At 46.6% G+C, this 18,597-nt stretch overlaps 2 protein-coding genes across 5 annotated transcripts in view; one reads left to right on the forward strand and one right to left on the reverse strand.

Annotated features, from left to right (window-relative positions):
* ENO1 (enolase 1) overlaps positions 1-18,597 on the reverse strand; it is a 167,372-nt gene that overhangs the window by 12,774 nt on the left and 136,001 nt on the right. For 2 of the 4 annotated variants that reach the window (XM_053400866.1, XM_053400867.1), the window contains exons 1-2: positions 10,439-10,604; positions 3,861-3,954 (exon numbers count right to left, since the gene is read on the reverse strand). In XM_053400866.1, coding sequence (XP_053256841.1) covers positions 3,861-3,945 — 85 coding nt within the window. In that variant the 5' untranslated portion in view covers positions 3,946-3,954; positions 10,439-10,604. Of the gene's footprint in view, positions 1-3,860; positions 3,955-10,438; positions 10,634-18,597 lie in introns of those variants that run through there. The other 2 variants (XM_053400868.1, XM_053400869.1) reach the window with 2 other exon arrangements.
* CA6 (carbonic anhydrase 6) overlaps positions 15,495-18,597 on the forward strand; it is a 30,308-nt gene continuing 27,205 nt past the window's right edge. Inside the window, exon 1 of the mRNA XM_053400857.1 lies at positions 15,495-15,811. The gene's annotated coding sequence lies outside the window, so the exon portion shown is untranslated. The remainder of the gene's footprint in view (positions 15,812-18,597) is intronic.

Here is an 18,597-nt window from a genome sequence, read left to right on the forward strand (position 1 = left end):
ACTACCTAAAACTGCGATGGGGCAGGACAGCCGCTGGGGTTGGCTGCAGCCTAGTGGGGCCTGAGCTCCTGCCTGATAGCTCAGCAGCCGATTAAAGGCAGGAAGACCTCAAATCACGTGGGTGGAGGCTTTGTAGCTCAGCATTCCTTTCAACCTTTGCAGGCAGGTGGTGGTGTCCCCCTGCCCATGGCGGGAGGGGCATGAAGCAAAGTGGGCGGGGCAAAGGATGCCAGTTTTACCTTTGTACTGTAGGCTGGCTTTCACACACCCCTTCTCTATTCTCTTCAGGCAAGCAAGAGGCATCAAAGCTCAAGGACCTATTTCAGCCACGCAAAAACACTCAGGGAGCGTGAGAAGCAAGGCATGGCTTGGAGACAGTCTCAAGGGTCAGGCAGAGAGGACTGAAGGGCTGCATTTGGACCTCTGGGGCTGAGATCCCCTGCCCCTGACATAGCTGTGCCTCAAAGGTTGGTTGCCACTTTAATGAACACTCAGATAAAGCTTTTTACAGGCGGACAGTGTTCGTTCATTCAGAGCAGGCCAGATTAGTGCACACCTTGAGTCCCTGGGAGAGGGTGGGATTCAAAGGGATTGAGCCGCTGTGCGTCTCCTGACCTGGCACCCGGCCACCTATTCTGTGCCTTCCTCTAACGCAGACTGTGCTCACCCAATTATGCGTCCTCCTTCCGTGTCCCTTTATTTACCTTCCCCTTTATTTAGACACACACAATGCTTTGTGGCTAGGCCTGGTGTCCCAACAGGAAGCAGCAACTATTCCTCTGTCACCCTCCAGACGCCTCCTTCCTGTGTAGCCTAATGATAGCTCCTGTTTTGGAAGGATCTCATTTGGAATCCCTGACAGGGCTCGCTTGCAATTCTGCTATAATTGGGGTTGCCCTTTTTAAAAAAGAGAAAAGAAAGAAAAACTCCGCTCCGCCACTTCTTGTGCTGAGAGGCCTCTGTCGGTTCACATCTCCCTCCCTTTCTCTCTGCTGGCCACTGTGCCTTTTGTTATTGCTGCTCCAAGGACACTTCCTTTGTGCAAAGCACAAACTGAGCACAGACAATAGCATTTGCAGGCTAGGCAAGGAGGGCGGCCGGCCTCCCTCTTGTCAAAATCAAGAGAGGGTCGCCCTAATGAGCCTCCGTTGGGCGGGGAGAGTTGGCACCTCAAGGCTGGAGAGCTCTGGCTTGTAAAAGAGGAAAATGGGCACTTGTCCAGCCAACATGGGGGCTTTATCCCCAAGCAAGCACTAAGAAATGACATCTGCACTATAAATTTAAAGCAGTCATTGCATCTCCCATAGAATCCTGGAAAGTGGCGTTTGGTAAGGGTGCTGAGAGTTGTTAGGAGACCCCTATTCCCCTCATAAGGGACGTGGGTGGCGCTGTGGGTTAAACCACAGAGCCTAGGACTTGCTGATCAGAAGGTCGGCGGTTCGAATCCCCACGACGGGGTGAGCTCCCGTCGTTTGGTCCCAGCTCCTGCCAACCTAGCAGTTTGAAAGCACGTTAAAGTGAAAGTAGATAAATAGGCACCGCTCCGGCGGGAGGGTAAACAGCGTTTCCTTTACCTTTTATTCCCCTCATAGAGCTACAACTCTCAGTGTGTTTTTAAAATCTGTCCTTTTCAGGGAACACTCGGAACTGTAGCTCTGTTGTGGCTGGTAGCCTTATCCTCTATGAATTTATTTAATCCTCTTTTAAAGCCATCTAAGGAGAGTAGATTTGGGGTCACCAACCATACAACATAAATAGAAAACTGCACACACATTTTACTTTTTCCAAGGGATCTGGGAAAAGGTCAGATGCAGAAAATTTAATCTGAGCTTTGAAAAGCACATAGGAGATGAACTGAGGAAGTTGGAAAGAGGCACTCTTCCAAATTAGTTCCATGCGCTTTTCAAGTGAGAAAAAAAGAAACCACCATCACATCCTCCTGGACCAGAGGGGCAGTGAATGGGAAGGGAGGGCTCAAAGGCTTTGTGGGCGCCAGGGAAAGACCTCAAGAACACCATGGCACCCACAGCTGTCCTGGATTCACTATGCTAGCAAACACTTGGAGAAGAAAACATTCCCCTAAATTTTAAGGCCCAATGGATGGAGGCAAAAATTCTGGGAAAGCCCCAATTCACACTGCCATCTCACTGCAAAATGGCAAAACAAAAGGCCATCTGCAAGGAGAAAAGTAGCAACTGTGCAAAGGGCTAGGTCTGAACATTTCACCCTTGCTGTGCTCATTTTCTGCTTGCAGGGAGGTGTGGGAAATGGGAAACCTCAGCTGCAGGCCAAAATGGTACAGCCCTCTACCACTTTGTTCCGCCACATGCCTAGACTCAGCCAATCAGAAAAGAGAACGCAAGTTATACCGGCCCCCACTGCACTCAGCCAACCCTCCAACCTGGCTCAGAACATTTATCCTTGAGCCGTTTCGAGGGACCATTCTCCCCCCACTTCACATACACTCAACTGCCCTGCCTTCTCGGTTATCTTCAGTGTATCGGGTTGCCACAGAGGCCACCAGAAAGCAAGGCCAGAAGCAACTGGCTGCAGTCCACCAAGGACGACTACAGTAAGATGTCATCTTACACTCATAGCAGCTGGAAGTTTTATTTTTATCTTCAAGCTTTAAAATGGAGATTTTGACACATTCGACTGTCCCGCCCCTCACCCTCCCGCCACACACATCAAATTTTCCTGCATGAGTTTCAAACTACGCCACAAAACCTTGCTGTATAACAGATGGTGAGGGAGAGAATGAAGGGGAAGAATGATCAATGGCTTAACTCAAAAATAAGGCAGCTCCTTATGTTCTCCAGAGTCAAACATGAAATGGAGGTGGAGACTCCCCCCCATCCCTCTTCTATGTCCCCTGAATGAACCATGGAGGTCAACCACAAATAATGTGCTTAGAGGAAAACAAGAGGCTCATTTTTCCAGTTTGGTGGCTTCAATAATAATAATAAATTATTTATAGCCCGCCCTCCGCAGCCGAAGCTGGGCTCAGAGCGGCTAACAGTAAAAGTAACACAGTTTACATAAAATCACAATCAATTAATTGAAATACATTCTAAAATCAATTCAGAATCAAATTAATGGCAACCATTGGGGTAGAGTTCTATGAGGATTACCAAAGGAGGGGGCCAGACTGTGACTTGGCCAAAGGCCTGGTGGAACAGCTCTGTCTTGCAGGCCCTGCGGAAAGATGTCAAGTCCTGCAGGGCCCTAGTCTCTTGTGACAGAGTGTTCCACCAGATCGGGGCCACAGCCGAAAAAGCCCTGGCTCTGGTTGAAGCCAGCCTAACCTCCCTGTGGCCCGGGACCTCCAAGACGTTTTTGTCTGAAGACCGTAAGGTCCTCCGTGGGACATACCAATCCAACATTTGTCAAGAACAGAAAGTGTATTCTTAAACAATCATACATATAAGTAGCCATACATAAAGGTATATAGGAATCTGCTTTACAGAGTAATGCCCATTGAGCTCAGTACTGTCTACACCAAGGTTTCTGCAAATTTGGGTCTCCAACTGTTTTTGGACTACAACTCCCATCATCCCTAGCTAGCAGGACCAGTGGTCAGGAATGATGGGAATTGTAGTCCAAAACAGCTGGAGACCCAAGTTTGGGAAACCCTGGGTCTACATTGACCGGCAGTGGCTCTGTGGAGTATCCCAGGCCTACCTGGAGATGCAAAGGATTGAACCTGGGACCTTCTGCATGCAAAGCAGGTGTTCTTCCACTGAGCTATAACCCTTCCCTGTAGAGAACCCTACTAGATCAGACCTAAAGTGCCATCTAACCAAGGACCCACTGCTAGAAGAGGTCTCAAGGGGGATAGCAGCCATTCAGAGTTATCTTACCTTTGCTGGTGTGCAGGTCTACCTCAACAGTGGGGTTCCCACGGGAGTCAAAGATTTCACGAGCATGGATCCTGAGAATGGACATTTTGTTTGTCTGAGGAGGAAGAGGGAGAAAACAGTATTTTTAAACTAAAAACAAAACAAAACCAAATACACAGCACAATGGCCACCAGTGTCCTTGGTGGCCCAAGATTCTCAAGCAACATAGGAAGCTGTCTTATAATAATAATAATAATAATAATAATAATAATAATAATAATAATTATTTATTATTTATACCCCACCCATCTGGCTGGGCTTCCCCAGCCACTCTTACACATAGTTAGACCATTGTTCCACCCAAGGCCACACCAGCACTATTTAAAGCACTAGGAGGCCGGCTTAAACAGTTACTAAACATTCTTTAAACAACAAATTTTGGGATCTGTAGTTTGTTCATGGGTGTTGAGTTGTTAGGAGGTGCCAGAGCTACAGTTTCCAAAATAGTTTGAGAATCAGCCCCTCTCACCCAGGGAACTCTGGGAATTGTAGTGCTGTGAGGGGAATAACTCTAAGCACCCTTAAACTAACTCCCAGACTTCCTCGGAGGAAGCAGTATCATAGTGCTTTAAATGTATGGTGTGAATATGACCTAACACATGTCTATACAAACATTATGTACTATCTCTTAACAGGTAAATAAAAGAATTGATATTTTTTTAAAGAAAGAATATGACCTAACGGAAAACTTTCTGCACATGAAAAACTGCGGCCTGCCCCCAAACCAATGTGGTGTCGCCGTTAAGAATGCTGGACTAACATTCAACTGGGCTATATGGTTGCCTGCCTACTGCCAGTGTTATTATTCATTAGAAGGTCAATTCATTTCAGAGAAGAATGAGAATATGGGAAGACTTGAATTTTGTGGAAACTGGGGGTTTGTTTGTTTGTTTTTAATGGAGCATGCAAGTCTGGAATCAGTTGCAGAAGCTGTTCGGGGCAATACAGTCTCTGCATCATCTACACTCCCTCTAAGACTAATGCTCTTTGCATGAGAATTAGGTTGAGGACCATCACTGCATCCTGTGGCAATAAGTTCCAGAGTTTAACTATGTGCTGTTGTGAAGAAGTACTTTCTTCCATCTGCCCAGAGTCTCCCAACATTCAGCTTCATCGGACGACAACACTGGGCTCCAGTAATATGAGCAAGGAGAAAACCATCTCTGTGTTAGATTTCTTCAGGCTGTGTGAGATTTTAAACGCCTCTATCATTTCCTCTCCCACACTCACTCACCTTTTCTCTAAACTGAAAAAATCCCAAGCACTATAATAATCCTTTCATCGTATGGGAGTTGCACCAATCCCTTGATCAGACAGCCTTGATATATTTGATCTTTTGCAAACCAGCTATCCCCCGAGGCAAAAAGCCAGATGGATCCTTGCAAAGTCGGTGTTTAATACTAAGCTGATACTCTCCACTTTCTCTTTTGGAAAGTATCTGGATTTTTTTTTTGCAGGAAGCCTCTTATATGCAAAAGCTACTGCCTAATAACTTGCCTCGTTGTTTTTTAAAAAGAAGAAGCAGAAGCAGCTAATGCAAAAGGTTGTTTAGTCTTCTGCCCAGCAGAGGATACTCACTGCATGCTGGCTCAGCTGCCTAACCAGGCTACGAAGATGAGGCGGCATTAATATTGCTCAGAAGTCCTTGAACAAGCGACCTCCCTCTAAGCCCCGCCCCTTCCTGCACAGCCTGGCGTAGATCATTGCAGCACTGCAGTTATTCAGAACTGCATCCAGCTAGTTCTCTCTTTAACCCTCTGTCTGCAGTCTTCCCGTTCTGCCTCTCTGGACCCGGGCTGGTGGGTATTTAAAGACTGGAACGGAGAAAGTAGATGCACCCATTATCTACCAAGAAGTCTGGACCGTTAAAAAAAATCTTTTTTAAAAAGTCACAACAGTTGCAGCACTAACTCTGCAAATATCCCACAATCGCTGGCTTGCGCTGTTAGGCATGGAATGCAGTGTCCTCCAGAGGACCTCAGCTTTCAAAGGGGATGGGGGATCAAGCGGCTAGTCCTCAAGAGCATAAGGACAGGTGGCAAAGCTTCTGCACTTTAGACAGGCGTGCAGAAGCTACTCCTGCTGGAATTCCCTCATCTGTACACCTATTAAAGGGGCAGGAGCCCTAGATTTCCCTTTTCCCCACCTCGCTACTCTTACTGACTACAGAAACTCTGGAAACTGTGAAGAATGAAGGGGGAAGGGCCATAGCTCAGTGGTAGCGAATTGCTTTGTATGTCAAAGAGAACCCTTATCTGAAATCCTAGAGAGGTGCTGCCAGCCCTTGCAGACAAAATTCAGGTAGGTGGACCAGTGGGTTGACTCAGTATAATGCTGCTCCCTGCGTTTCTAACAGGTAGGAGGCAAGCAGGATTTGGGAAGCATCACAGCTCAAGTAACAAAACATGCAGAAGGGTCCTGGGTTCAATTTCCCAGTATCTCCAAGGGAGGCTGGAAGTGTCTGAAAACCTGGAGAGCCAGTGAGCCAGTAGTCTGATTCAGTACAAGGCAGCTTCCTATAGTGTCCTTGCCACACCCAAAGGAAATACTTTTGAGACGAACATGCATCAACCTGCACAATTAATATAAGTCACACAAATCGGAGCTCCCCCCCCCACCGCTGCCCCAAAGCACACACAATTCTGCCCTTAGCAAGAGGACAAATTAACCAAACTTAGAGTAAGTGGAAATTATTAAGCTCCAATTGATTCCAGCTAACACAGCCAATAATAGCCAGGTATGATCGACGCCAACATCACCTTGAGGGTAGCAGGTTCCCCATTCTTAACTGAGGCCCCTGATAAGTTTCATGGCACATGGTTCAAGCCACTAAAATGGACTTTTCCATTTGTGTCTGAATCTGCGGGTTTGGAAGTCAGCGAGCATCATTTCCTGCCTGCCTCAAGATGTCTAATTCTGCCCTGTGACTCAGCATTTCATGTAACTGAATTAAAAAAAAAAAAAAAGAGGAGGAGACTGAGCTCAGGAATGAGGATGGCTCAATGTCTGTCCTTCTCCACCCTATCCAGCCACATGTCCCTAGATTCCTCAAGGAAACCAGATTTGACCTCTACACCGTGTGCCCTTTGGAACAAACTATTGACCTTTTTTTAGGGACGCGGGTGGCGCTGTGGGTAAAAGCCTCAGCGCCTAGGGCTTGCTGATCGAAAGGTCGGTGGTTCGAATCCCCGCGGCGGGGTGCGCTCCCGTTGTTCGGTCCCAGCGCCTGCCAACCTAGCAGTTCGAAAGCACCCCCGGGTGCAAGTAGATAAATAGGGACCGCTTACTGGCGGGAAGGTAAACGGCGTTTCCGTGTGCTGCGCTAGCTCGCCAGATGCAGCTTTGTCACGCTGGCCACGTGACCTGGAAGTGTCTCCGGACAGCGCTGGCCCCCGGCCTCTTGAGTGAGATGGGCGCACAACCCTAGAGTCTGTCAAGACTGGCCCGTACGGGCAGGGGTACCTTTACCTTTAATTGACCTTTTTTTGCCAAAGCTGCCGATTAGAATCCAGAGAGGAAGGAAAACTAAGCCTGGGTTTAATTCGTTTTTTAAAAAACCAGATGTTTCAAGGACTTCTTTCCACCTCTTCCTCTCCTCTAATCCCCTACACTTTTCATCTGGCTCGCTTCCATGCTTCTCCCTCTACCTGGAAAAAGCCTTATTAATCCACTCTGAACTGAGGCCTTTTTTCATGTTCCCACTCCACAAGAGGTCTGGAGGGTGGCAACACAAGAACGGGCCTACTCTGTGGTGGCTCCCTGTTTGTGGAATGCTCTCCCTAGCAAGGCTCACCTGGCACCTTAGTTACATATTTAAGAGTCTGGCTGGCAAAAAGGTTTCTCTTCAGCCAGAGCTTTGGCTGATTAACATTCTATGGCCTTTTAAATGTGTTTGTGGGAGAGTGGTTATTGGCTTGTTTAAGTTTTATTATATATTTTGTGTTCTCATTTTGTACTTTTTTGTAGTGAACCACCCTGTGATCTCCCAATGACGGGTGGCATACACCACCACCACCATCATCATCATTATTATTATTAGAGTCCTCTGTGAGCTAAGAGCTTTTGGAAGCTTATTTGCAAAGCCTGCAAAGGAGCTCTGGGAAGGGCTGTGTTACTCTTCCATGTGATTATAAAACAGTCACCACTTAGAAGAGCTAAGCAGTAAGGAACAGCATCCCCCAAACTCTGCTTTATTCGCTTTAGTTTTCAAAATGCAAGAGATGCACCTTTCTGGGAGATATTTAAGAATGGGCAACAAGTCATGCTCGGGTATAGGAAGATTTTAAAACCGAAGGTGCTCTAGGCAGCTGATGTAAGAATCTAACATTCAATATTTGGGAAAGGAGAGATTAAGGACTGCTGCTTTTGCAAGAGGGTCAAAGCAGAGATGGGACTGTGCAACATCCACTATTAATCATTACTACAGGTTTTGTCATTAGATAACAGAAGAGTCTTGCAGCAATCCTAGGCTGCAATGCTAACCATGTCCACTCAGAGGCAAGTGCAGTTAGGATTGCAGCCTAAGTTCAGGTCCACACAATATATTTAAAGCATATAATTTCCCCCAAAGAATCGTGGGAATTGTAGCTTGTTAAAGGGAACTGTAACTCTGGTGGCTGACCTACAGCTCCCAGGATCCTTTTGAGGGAAGCAATGCACTCCAAATGCAGTTCTGTTAAGTTCTGCTCAGAGTAGACCCATTTAAATGAAAGGAGCCATGTAGTCATGTCCACCAACTTCAGTGGGTCTACTCTGAGTAGGACTAGCACCAGATACAACCAATGGGGCCTTAGAAGAAAATGTAATTGACCTCAGGCATGTCTTCCAGACACCACAAAGCTGTTGCACTTGCAGCAAAACCAAGACATCTCTCCCTCTGGAAATGGTTAAATAAGCTTCTTAGAAACTCAAAGGGCTGCTCCCAGGAGGAAGACTGCATCAAAAACCTATCCCTGCACCAAGGGAAAGTCCATCTGGTGCAATCGATCCATGACGCAGATCCTCCTACTCATTGTAGTTAAGGAGGAAGAGGAGGGGCAGTTAAGTTGGGTGTGAATCATGAGGCTTAAAAAAAAAGCCTTCCTTCCTTCGGTTTTTAGCACATGGCTGCAACATTCTGTGTAACCCAGCAACTGCCACCCTCATAAATCCATGCTCAGCTTTGCACAACGGAATGTGGCATGCAAGGCATGATAGCCTAGAGACATGAAGCCTCCTGCTGCCACACATGTCTCCTAACCCAGCTGCCTCCTCCCAGTCTTGGAATTCTACAGGATGGTATTTTAGTTACGTTCACATTTTTATGTAACCAGGGAACTTCACAGACAGGGTTACAGAATTTGAGGGCCTCTGTTATGTGGGCTGGTCCCTAGGAAAGCATCAAAGTTCTAAGAGCAGGAGAAGGAGGAAGTGCTTGGTAGTGTGTTAGGTAAGGCACTCCTTTTTCCTTCCTGCTCAAGAAAGGTTAAAAAAACACACCAGTGGGCTACTGAGTGCTCCTTGCGGTGAGTAGGCCTGATTGAGTGAAAGTGAGGCCAGCAAGGTGGATAGGGAGGAGAGCGATAAGGAGCTGATCACAGCATGGTGCACGCTGTAGAATCATGCTCTGGCCATACTTCTCTCACCCCCAGACCACGCAAAGCACTGCAGGTAACAGGTTTCCATCGTGGTTTGCCATAAAACTAGCCCCATCTTCAAGTCACTATTACTTTTGGAGGGTGGCGGCTAGTTTTATGGGCCTCTAGAGTATTTAGAAAGGGCTTTCCTAGCTTCCTTACCTTGGGAGGGTCAATCACGCCAGGATTAACCCTTTGTGGGAGGAAGTAGGAAGGTGAGGGAAAAGGATACCCAAGATCATCCCTTGCACAGCTACTCTGCCACTTACACTTCTAGAGGTTGCATGCACACCATACATTTATAGCACCCCCACAATAAATCCCAGCAACCTTAAACTACAGTTCCAATCTTTCTTTTTTTTAGGGAGGGGGGTGTACTTGAACTGTATGGCCTCTCTTCCACACCCCATTTCCTCTAAGAGACTGACACCGTTTACCTCTAACCACACACTTTACAGACAGTTGCAGAATCCAGGCCCTTATGGGGCTAGTCCGTAGGAAGGAAGGCAACCACCTCACCCTGGACCTATACGAGCCAGCAACTTTTATCTTGAAACTGCTTTGATTTCGAGAGAGAGAGAGAGAGATGGGGCTGGTTTTAGAGGCCTATAATGAGACTTAACCGGAGGACCTTGGTAACCTTCCTAGTGAAATGATACTAACTTCGGACAATTTTTTTTTGGGGGGGGGTGCCCGAGCTCGGTCCTTTGTTCGCCCTGCTAAAGGAAGTCCTGACTTCACAGAACCAGTTGGAACGACCCACCCCTGTATATTTGCAATGGAGACCCCCTCCCCTCTTTCCTTTTCTGCAAAGGCTTCCCCGTTGCAACATTTTTGCAAGCGTATCCTTCTTCCCTAAAGCAACAAGGTTTCTCCCTGCTAAGGAAGGAGAGATTTTACGATCCCCCCACCACGATCACTTACCTGTGACTAAGCTGGAGCGCTAACAGCACCTGCAAAATAATAATAACAATACTAGCAGTATAGAATAATTTTCCTTACAAAAAAAGAACGACAACAGACGGCTAATTGGAACCAGCACCGCTCTCAGCTCGCGCTCCCGGGCAACTGGGGAAGATCCGCCCGGCTCGCGCTGAACTATAGTCCCGTCCATGCAGATTAGGGGCACCCTTCCCGGCTTCTCATTGGCTGGCCTGGCCCCTTTGCCTCTTCCTGATTTGTCGGAAGGGGCCTCTCGCCAGCTCAGCCTCCTGGCGCGTGCGCTACGTGCCCGAGCGGGCCCTTTTGCTGAGGCTGCTCGCCTCCATAGATGGCTCTTTTCTTTTTTTTTTTAGTGATGGAAAATCCCCATTTTGCTAAGCGCAGAAAAGGGGGGTGTTCTGAAGCAGAACATCCTCGTGGTTCTCTCCCCGCCCTCCATGCAACAGTTGCAAAGCGGCACAATTCGCCGGTAGCCCTAATAAAAGCTAAGATTTGTTATTTTCTCTGTGTCTCCAAAATTTTATGCTACATAAAGCAAATTTCGTATATACACATCGAAATTTAAAATCGGATAAATCATTTTTTATCATTCAAAATGTAATATACTGAAATCAAACTTTTAAAGACAAAATGTTAGCTTTTTTAAAAAGTTACATAAACCACATTTTTTTATATCTGCATCAGTTAGAAATCAAGGAATTCTTTAATTTATTTAGGTCCAAACTTTGCAACATGCATCCCAACTATCTAAAGTTTTTGTCTCTCAGCCTAGCTTACCTCACAGGGTTTTTGTGAGGAGAAAAAGGGGGGGGAGCAGGGAAAGAACCTTTGAAAAAATACAAAAATTATCACTAAATTAATTTTTCAGGTTTCATGCATGTGGGCACAGATGCTCAAGCCTATTAACTGGATTACAAAAGGTGGCCATTATACAAGAACGCCTCCATCAGTCTCAAATCCTTTCATAGGTTGGTTCATCTGAGCATGTGTAGAGTTCCTTTGTTTAAAAAAAATTAACATTCTCTGCATGTGCTCAGAGGCAAGCTTTAAACTACCTTAATCATATGTCCCACAACAATAAACAAGATCTGATTAGTCTAATGATATACTTATCTCGGTACAATCTTATACATATATCATCAGAAATAAGACCATTCTAGTTAAGAAGAGCCCTGCTAGGCCAACTAGAGCCCAACAAATTAATAATAATAATAATAATAATAATAATGGGGTGGGGGTGGGGCAAATGGCTCTCTGGAATCTCCTCAGGCCTCACTCCCTGTCACAGGCCACATCTTCTTTGAGTGCTTTTGCCTGGATGGAAAGCTGGAAAGTACCTTTTTGCTTTTCTGAAAGCAGTATGGAGAGACATAGTGTTGTGGGAACATCTGACTTTTGCATGCTGGCTGGCTGCACAAAGGTAAGAATGATTATCTTTTGTGGGTGGCCCCACCTTTCTGGCAATATTGCCCACAAAAGAATGTGACCCTCAAGCTGAATATGGCTTCCCATGCCCTGAACTATGAGAACAATAATAAGAGCCCTGCTGGATGGGGTCAAAGGACCATTGAGTTCAGAATTATGTTTCCCAGGTGCTGTGGTCTAAACCACTGAGCTTTGGGCTTGCCGATCAGAAGGTCGGCAGTTCGAATCCCCGTGATGGGGTGAGCCCACGTTGCTCGGTCCCAGTTCCTGCCAACCTAGTAGTTCAAAAGCACATCAAAGTGCAAGTAGATAAATAGGTACCGCTCTGGCGGGAAGGTAAACGGCGTTTCTGTGCGCTGCTCTGGTTCGCCAGAAGCGGCTTAGTCATGCTGGCCACATGACCCAGAAAAACTGTCTGTGGATAAACACCGGCTCCCTCGGCCAGTAAAGCGAGATGAGCGCCGCAACCCCAGAGTTGTTTGCGACTGGACGTAACTGTCAGGGATCCTTTACCTTTCTTTACCTTTACCTCCAGCAGACCCTTCAAGCAGGGCATGAGAAGGAACAGACCTCCCTTGTTTGTTCCCAGCATTCAGATGTACACTGCCTCTGAACCTGGAGGCTCCATTTAGGCATATACAGACAGACCTGCAATCACGGTCACCACACCAAGTGGCAGTGAGGTCCGTAAGACAACTTCTTTCTCTTTAACTGACTTGCCAGTCAAGTACATGGTTCTCCCCTCTCTCCATTTTGCCCTCACAACAACCCTGTGGGGAAGGTTAGAGATTTGACGACCGGGCCAAGGTGAGCTTCATGGCTGAGCAGGGATTTGAACTCTGGTCTCCAATGTCATAGCCCAACACTCTAACCACAAGGCCACACAAATTGCAGATTACATAGTGAGAGAGACTTCCTCTGTAGGCAGCAGTTGCAAACAGGTGGGTTCTGCATGTTTCACAGACATAACTCTGTAATTTATACAGCCCATTCAGAGCACTTTTGCATAAATTATCCTAGGAAACCTTACAACCGTGCTGTAGGGTACGCTGCTATGATATGATATTTTATTACTCGCTCACTCACTCCTTCCCTCCTAATATTGTGATTAAGTACACAGATGAGGGCTAAGGGACCAGTTGCTTCCTTCAAGCCACCTGGTGCGGAGCTGGGAAACCTGATGTCCTCCAGATGTTGTTGGACTACAGCTCCCATCATCCCCGAGCCTTGCCCATGCTGTTTGGGGTCTGATTATACTGAGTATATCCAGCAACATCTGGAGGGCCACAGCTTCCCCATCCCCAAACTAGACAGTCATTTGCCTTTCCCCCCAACAGAGCTACGCTTCCCAGGGTTCCCAGATTGATTGCTAAAAGCACTTTGAGAATTGCAGCTCTATGAGGGGATCGGGGCCGCCTAACAACTCTCAGCACCCTTAACAAATTACAGATCCCAGAATTCTTTCGGGGAAGTCAAGACTGTTTAAAGTGGAATAAGAATGCTTTAGATGAATAGAGTGAATGGGGCCTTAGGATCAGAGCTGGAATAGATTTCGGTGGTCCTCTACAAGATCTACTCAGTACAGGAATTACAATGCACATCGCAACCATATACACAGCAAATTTTAATTTTTACATGCCTTTCCCCCCTTCTACTTCTTCTTATAAGACTTAAGTCTTTCTGGATTAGGGCACATTTCACTTAAGGGACGCGGGTGGCGCTGTGGGTTAAACCACAGTGCCTAGGACTTGCTGATCAGAAGGTTGGCGGTTCGAATCCCTGCAACGGGGTGAGCTCCCGTTGCTCGGTCCCTGCTCCTGCCAACCTAGCAGTTCGAAAACACATCAAAGTGCAAGTAGATAAATAGCTACCGCTCTGGTGGGAAGGTAAACGGCGTTTCCGTGCGCTGCTCTGGTTCGCCAGAAGCGGCTTAGTCATGCTGGCCACATGACCCGGAAGTTGTACGCCGGCTCCCTCGGCCAATAAAGCGAGATGAGCGCCGCAACCCCAGAGTCGGTCACGACTGGACCTAAAGGTCAGGGGTCCCTTTACCTTTAACCTTTTTACCACTCAAGAAACCCCTTGCTTATCAAACTTTAAATAAATGCACACAGAGAGTTATGGTCTGGGATGCTGTTTTCCATTAAGGCGCACCTTTTCCGGTGGAGATGTTGACCCCAGCCCCTTCAAACACTGCGAAACCACATCAGCTCTTCCTTCTGCAAAAGCAGATCCCTGTGCTGTCTTTCTGTTCACTTAACGCCTCCTGTTCCCACCTCGCCCCCATCGTGAGAAAGAATTCGGTTGTTTTCAAAACGAGCGTGCAAAGCGCCCGATTCCATCGGCAGCACATCCAGATTCTCACGGAAAAGCAAACCGCATAGTTATCCCAGAGGTGGGAAGCAAAGAAATAATATTTTTTCAAATGCCTACAGAGCAGAAAATCAGTGAATGACCAGTGATATCCCCCTCTCCCCGCTGTGGAAGCCTTATCTCCCCAGTCTATGGCTCTTGCCAAACTGTACAATACTATGTTATTAATTTTTTTTTTGAAAAAAAGAAATAAGCTGATGCAAGGAAAAATAATACCAACACCTGAATTATGCCAGGATTTTCAGCACGGATGCCTCCCTGATAGAGGCTCCAGCTACAGTATAGTACAGTACTGTAACTTTGTCCTGGGCACACAATCTGTTGAATGTAATAATTCAGAGCGTGTGAGTCCAGGGGATTGTTTGGTTCATTGCAGGAGCCATGAAACTTCTGTCACTATAAATGTGTTTGTGTTTAAGATGTTACAAGATGGGGCTTGAGCGGGGGGGGGGGGGGAGGGCTGTATGGTTGACAGCTGCAGTGAACTACCTGCTGCACCTCTGGATTAATTAAAAGGGATCCCTGACCATTAGGTCCAGTCGTGACCAACTCTGGGGTTGCGGCGCTCATCTCGCTTTATTGGCCGAGGGAGCCGGCGTACAGCTTCCGGGTTATGTGGCCAGCATGACTAAGCCACTTCTGGTGAACCAGAGCAGGGCACGGAAACGCCGTTTACCTTCCCGCCAGAGCGGTACCTATTTATCCACTTGCACTTTGACGTGCTTTTGAACAGCTAGGTGGGCAGGAGCAGGGACCGAGCAACGGGAGCTCACCCCGTCGCACGGATTTGAACCGCCAACCTTCTGATCGGCAAGTCCTAGGCTCTGTGGTTTAACCCACAGTGCCACCCGCGTCCCTCTGGATCAATTACTTCCCTGTTTGTAAGTCTTTCCTTGAAAAACTGGGACTTTCTGTAGTTATTTGGTGGGTCTATAAATGCACTCTGCACATGCGCACATAAATGCACTCTGCACATGTGAGGAGTAGGGGAAATAAACTTGTGGAACTCAGGAATATGCCTGATTTGGAAGTAGCTATGGACAAACCCAGCAGGAATAGATGCCTCCCAATTACTTTCATCACACTTAGCAAACTACAACTCCCAGAATTCTTTGGTGGGAAGCCATAACTGTTCACCGCAGTATCATAGTGCTGTATGGCACAAATGTGGCTTGAGGAGAAGGAAACCGGCAGGCCTCCATGATCTGGTTGTAGGTAAGAGGGCAGGCAAGTGGGGCCTGACATTGGGCAGTGGTGGGGCAGTGCCCCATTTGCCCTGACACAGCACCCTCCACTGTTACTGCAACGTAATCTGGTAGTGTTGAATGAGCAAAGCTCATGGACTGGAATATAATGGTAAATAAGGGACAAAGAACGGAGATGGGGAGGTTTAATAGTAGAACCCAACTGCCTCTTGTGATGTCACAAGCAGATCTACATATGGCGGAGAGAATTTTCACAGCGATCATGGATGGAATGGGGGCAAAGGTACCCAGATCTCTAAGACCAGGACCGTTTTCAGATCTCATAGCAATTACATCACTGTGCATCAGTCAGGTGAGTTAAACTGCACGTATGTGAAAGACTATGAACATAAGTGACTGTTTTCCAATCCGTGTGGAATTGTGCATGGTAATTAATTACAGTATTTCGCTGAATTTTCCCTTCATGCGTAAGGACACAATTTTACAGATCTTTCCAATAAAGGAAGCATCTAGATCAGGGTTTCCCAAAGTTTTGACCCCTTTGTGGCGCGGGAGGGTGGTGTCAATGGGGCTGTGCAGGAGGTGAATACAGACCTAGAGATTCTTTTAGAGGGGAAGCCATGTGTTTTAAAAGTCCTTTAAATGTATTGAGTCGATGTGACTTAAAATCAGGCCTCATGTCCTTTCTTCACAGGCAGAGGTCACCCTTTCCCCACACTTCTTCATAACCCTCCTTGCTTTCTCCTTGTGAGGAACTAGGCCTGAGGGCCCATCCTGTGACAGAAGCGTCATATTTGATCCGTTCATTTATAAAGTGGGAGGTTGAGTGGTCCAGGGTCTATTTTACACACCAAAAAGGAATGGCTGTGACCTGAGGGGAGCTAAACTCTCCCTTTCTCCATATTCCAAGCACTTTTCTTCACAGTCTGCTTCATATCCATCCAGGGCGGGTGTGGTGGGTATACCAGCAGTGATGATGAAATGTGATGAAGTAATGTAATTGTCTCACCTAAGCTCACCTCGGAAGTTTGTGGCGGGGAGGATTTGAACTCGCAACTTCCTGGTTCATCTTAGCCGCAGTGTCGCACCAACTCTAACTGTAGACTGTTTTGTTTGATAATTATATTTCGAATTCAAGTCCGATCCACAGAGTGGGGAGAATATATTTCATTCAAGAGGCATGAAGCTTCTCTTCAGTATTGTCATTCAGGGCTTGGTTTTTACAATTTTGAAGCTCCGCAATGCAGAAAGAGTCCTGACACCCTTTCCTCACACTTCCTGACACCTCTCCTTGCTTTTTTGCTTCTGAGGAACTGGGCCCAAGAGCTAAATACGAAAGGAATGCTCATATCTGACTGTTCAGATGTATGTCCCATTTATTTATAAAGTGGGGGGTTGGGCAGGCGGGGATGGGGGTCTATCCGTTACTCCTAAAAGGTGTAAAAAATATATAACTTCTTTGAGGGAAAGAATGAGCTTTAAAAGCATACTGTCAAGGGGGCCCATTCACACTGGGCCATTCCTGAGGTACATCTTGATTGCACAACAATTCTATTCTTCAATGTGTCATTTGCTTTCGCTAATTACTCTTTGGGCTTTTATAAGCTAAAGGAAGGAAGGTTATTGGGATCACCTGAAGTCACTGATGTCAGCTGACTGAGGGGTGGGCAGCGCCGCTCACCTGTAAAACTTGGCTTGTGGAAGTGGAGAGATAAGGCCCCATCAGCCACAGCAATAGGATGAGTGGACAGGGCAGTAATACTTGAGGTGAGGACTGGGGCCTGGCAGCTTTGTCCTTATGCTCCCTATGGTCAGGGATGATGGGAACTGTAGTCCCAAAACAGCTGGAGGGCCAAGTTTGGCCACCACTGGTCTACACAGACTGGCAGCAGCTCTCTGGGGTTTTAGACAGGGACATTCCCAGTCCTACCTGGGGATGCCGGGGACTGAACCTGGAACCTTCTGCATGCAAACAGATGCTTTACTGCTGAGCTACGAACCTTCCCATACCCTATTCTTCCCTCCGCCCCAGGCCACCACAAGTTAGCCTATCTGCAAATAGACAACCGCTAAGCCTCTACAAATTATTATTTATAATTCCTTGCTTGATTGCTGTTGGTGGCACAGAAGAACATCTGCTCTTCCACCTTCTCCTTCTCCTCACATTGCTGTTGTAAAATTGCATTCTCTCGTCATTCCCCTCAGCCAGACAAAAAAACCCCAAACAAACCCCAAAGTGTCTGGCTAGCATTTTGGAAGATGGAAAAATGCCCCATAAGGCCTATGTTATTGTGGGCATGCATGAAGAACTCTCTACCCAACGAAAGCAGCATTGTGTTTGACCACTGGATGTCACAACTCCTCAATGCACAATGCAGCTGAAAAGCCAGAGGAATCAAGCCGAGTGTGGGAGCGGTTCTACGCAAGCGTTTCCAGAAAGAGAAGGGGGGGTGTTGTTTTTTCTCCCTGCCATAGAATCGTGGAATTGGAAGGGACCCCAAGGGTCATCTAGCCCAACCCCCTGCAATGCAGGAATCTCAACTTAACCGTCCATGACAGGTGGCCATCCAACCTCTGCTTACAAAAAAAGGAAGGAGAGTTCACCACTTATTGTGGGAGACAATTTCACTGTCAAACTGCTGTTACTGTCAGAATGTTCTTCCTGATGTCTAGGCGGAATCTCCTTTCTGGTAACTTGAATCCAGTGCAGGAGAAAAACAAGCTTGCTCCATCCTCTGTGTAACATTGACATCCTCCTGTCTTTCATCATCATCACTTTTAATTTGTATACCGTCTTTCTATCTTACAATACTCAAGGCGGTTTACAAGCTGAAGAAACAAAGAATGTACACCTTATAACGAACTAATGCAATACAAAAAATGTGATGATAAAACATAGCTTTAAAATAAGCAACCTACATCAAATAAAGTAACATTCAACAATCATTAGAATAATATAGTATAATAATATCGGCATATAAAAATTAAACAGAAATCCACTCTTAACAATTACAATAAATAATTTTTAAACTACAATCAGTAAACAACAGCATGCCACTGTGCATAAAATAATACAGTACAAATTGATAAGCAGAGACTGGAGGGTGGGGCAAGGCAGGTGAAAGAAGGCCTTGCCTG

Source organism: Podarcis raffonei, chromosome 8 (genome assembly GCF_027172205.1).
Source record: "Podarcis raffonei isolate rPodRaf1 chromosome 8, rPodRaf1.pri, whole genome shotgun sequence".
In the NCBI taxonomy this organism is placed as follows: domain Eukaryota; kingdom Metazoa; phylum Chordata; class Lepidosauria; order Squamata; family Lacertidae; genus Podarcis; species Podarcis raffonei.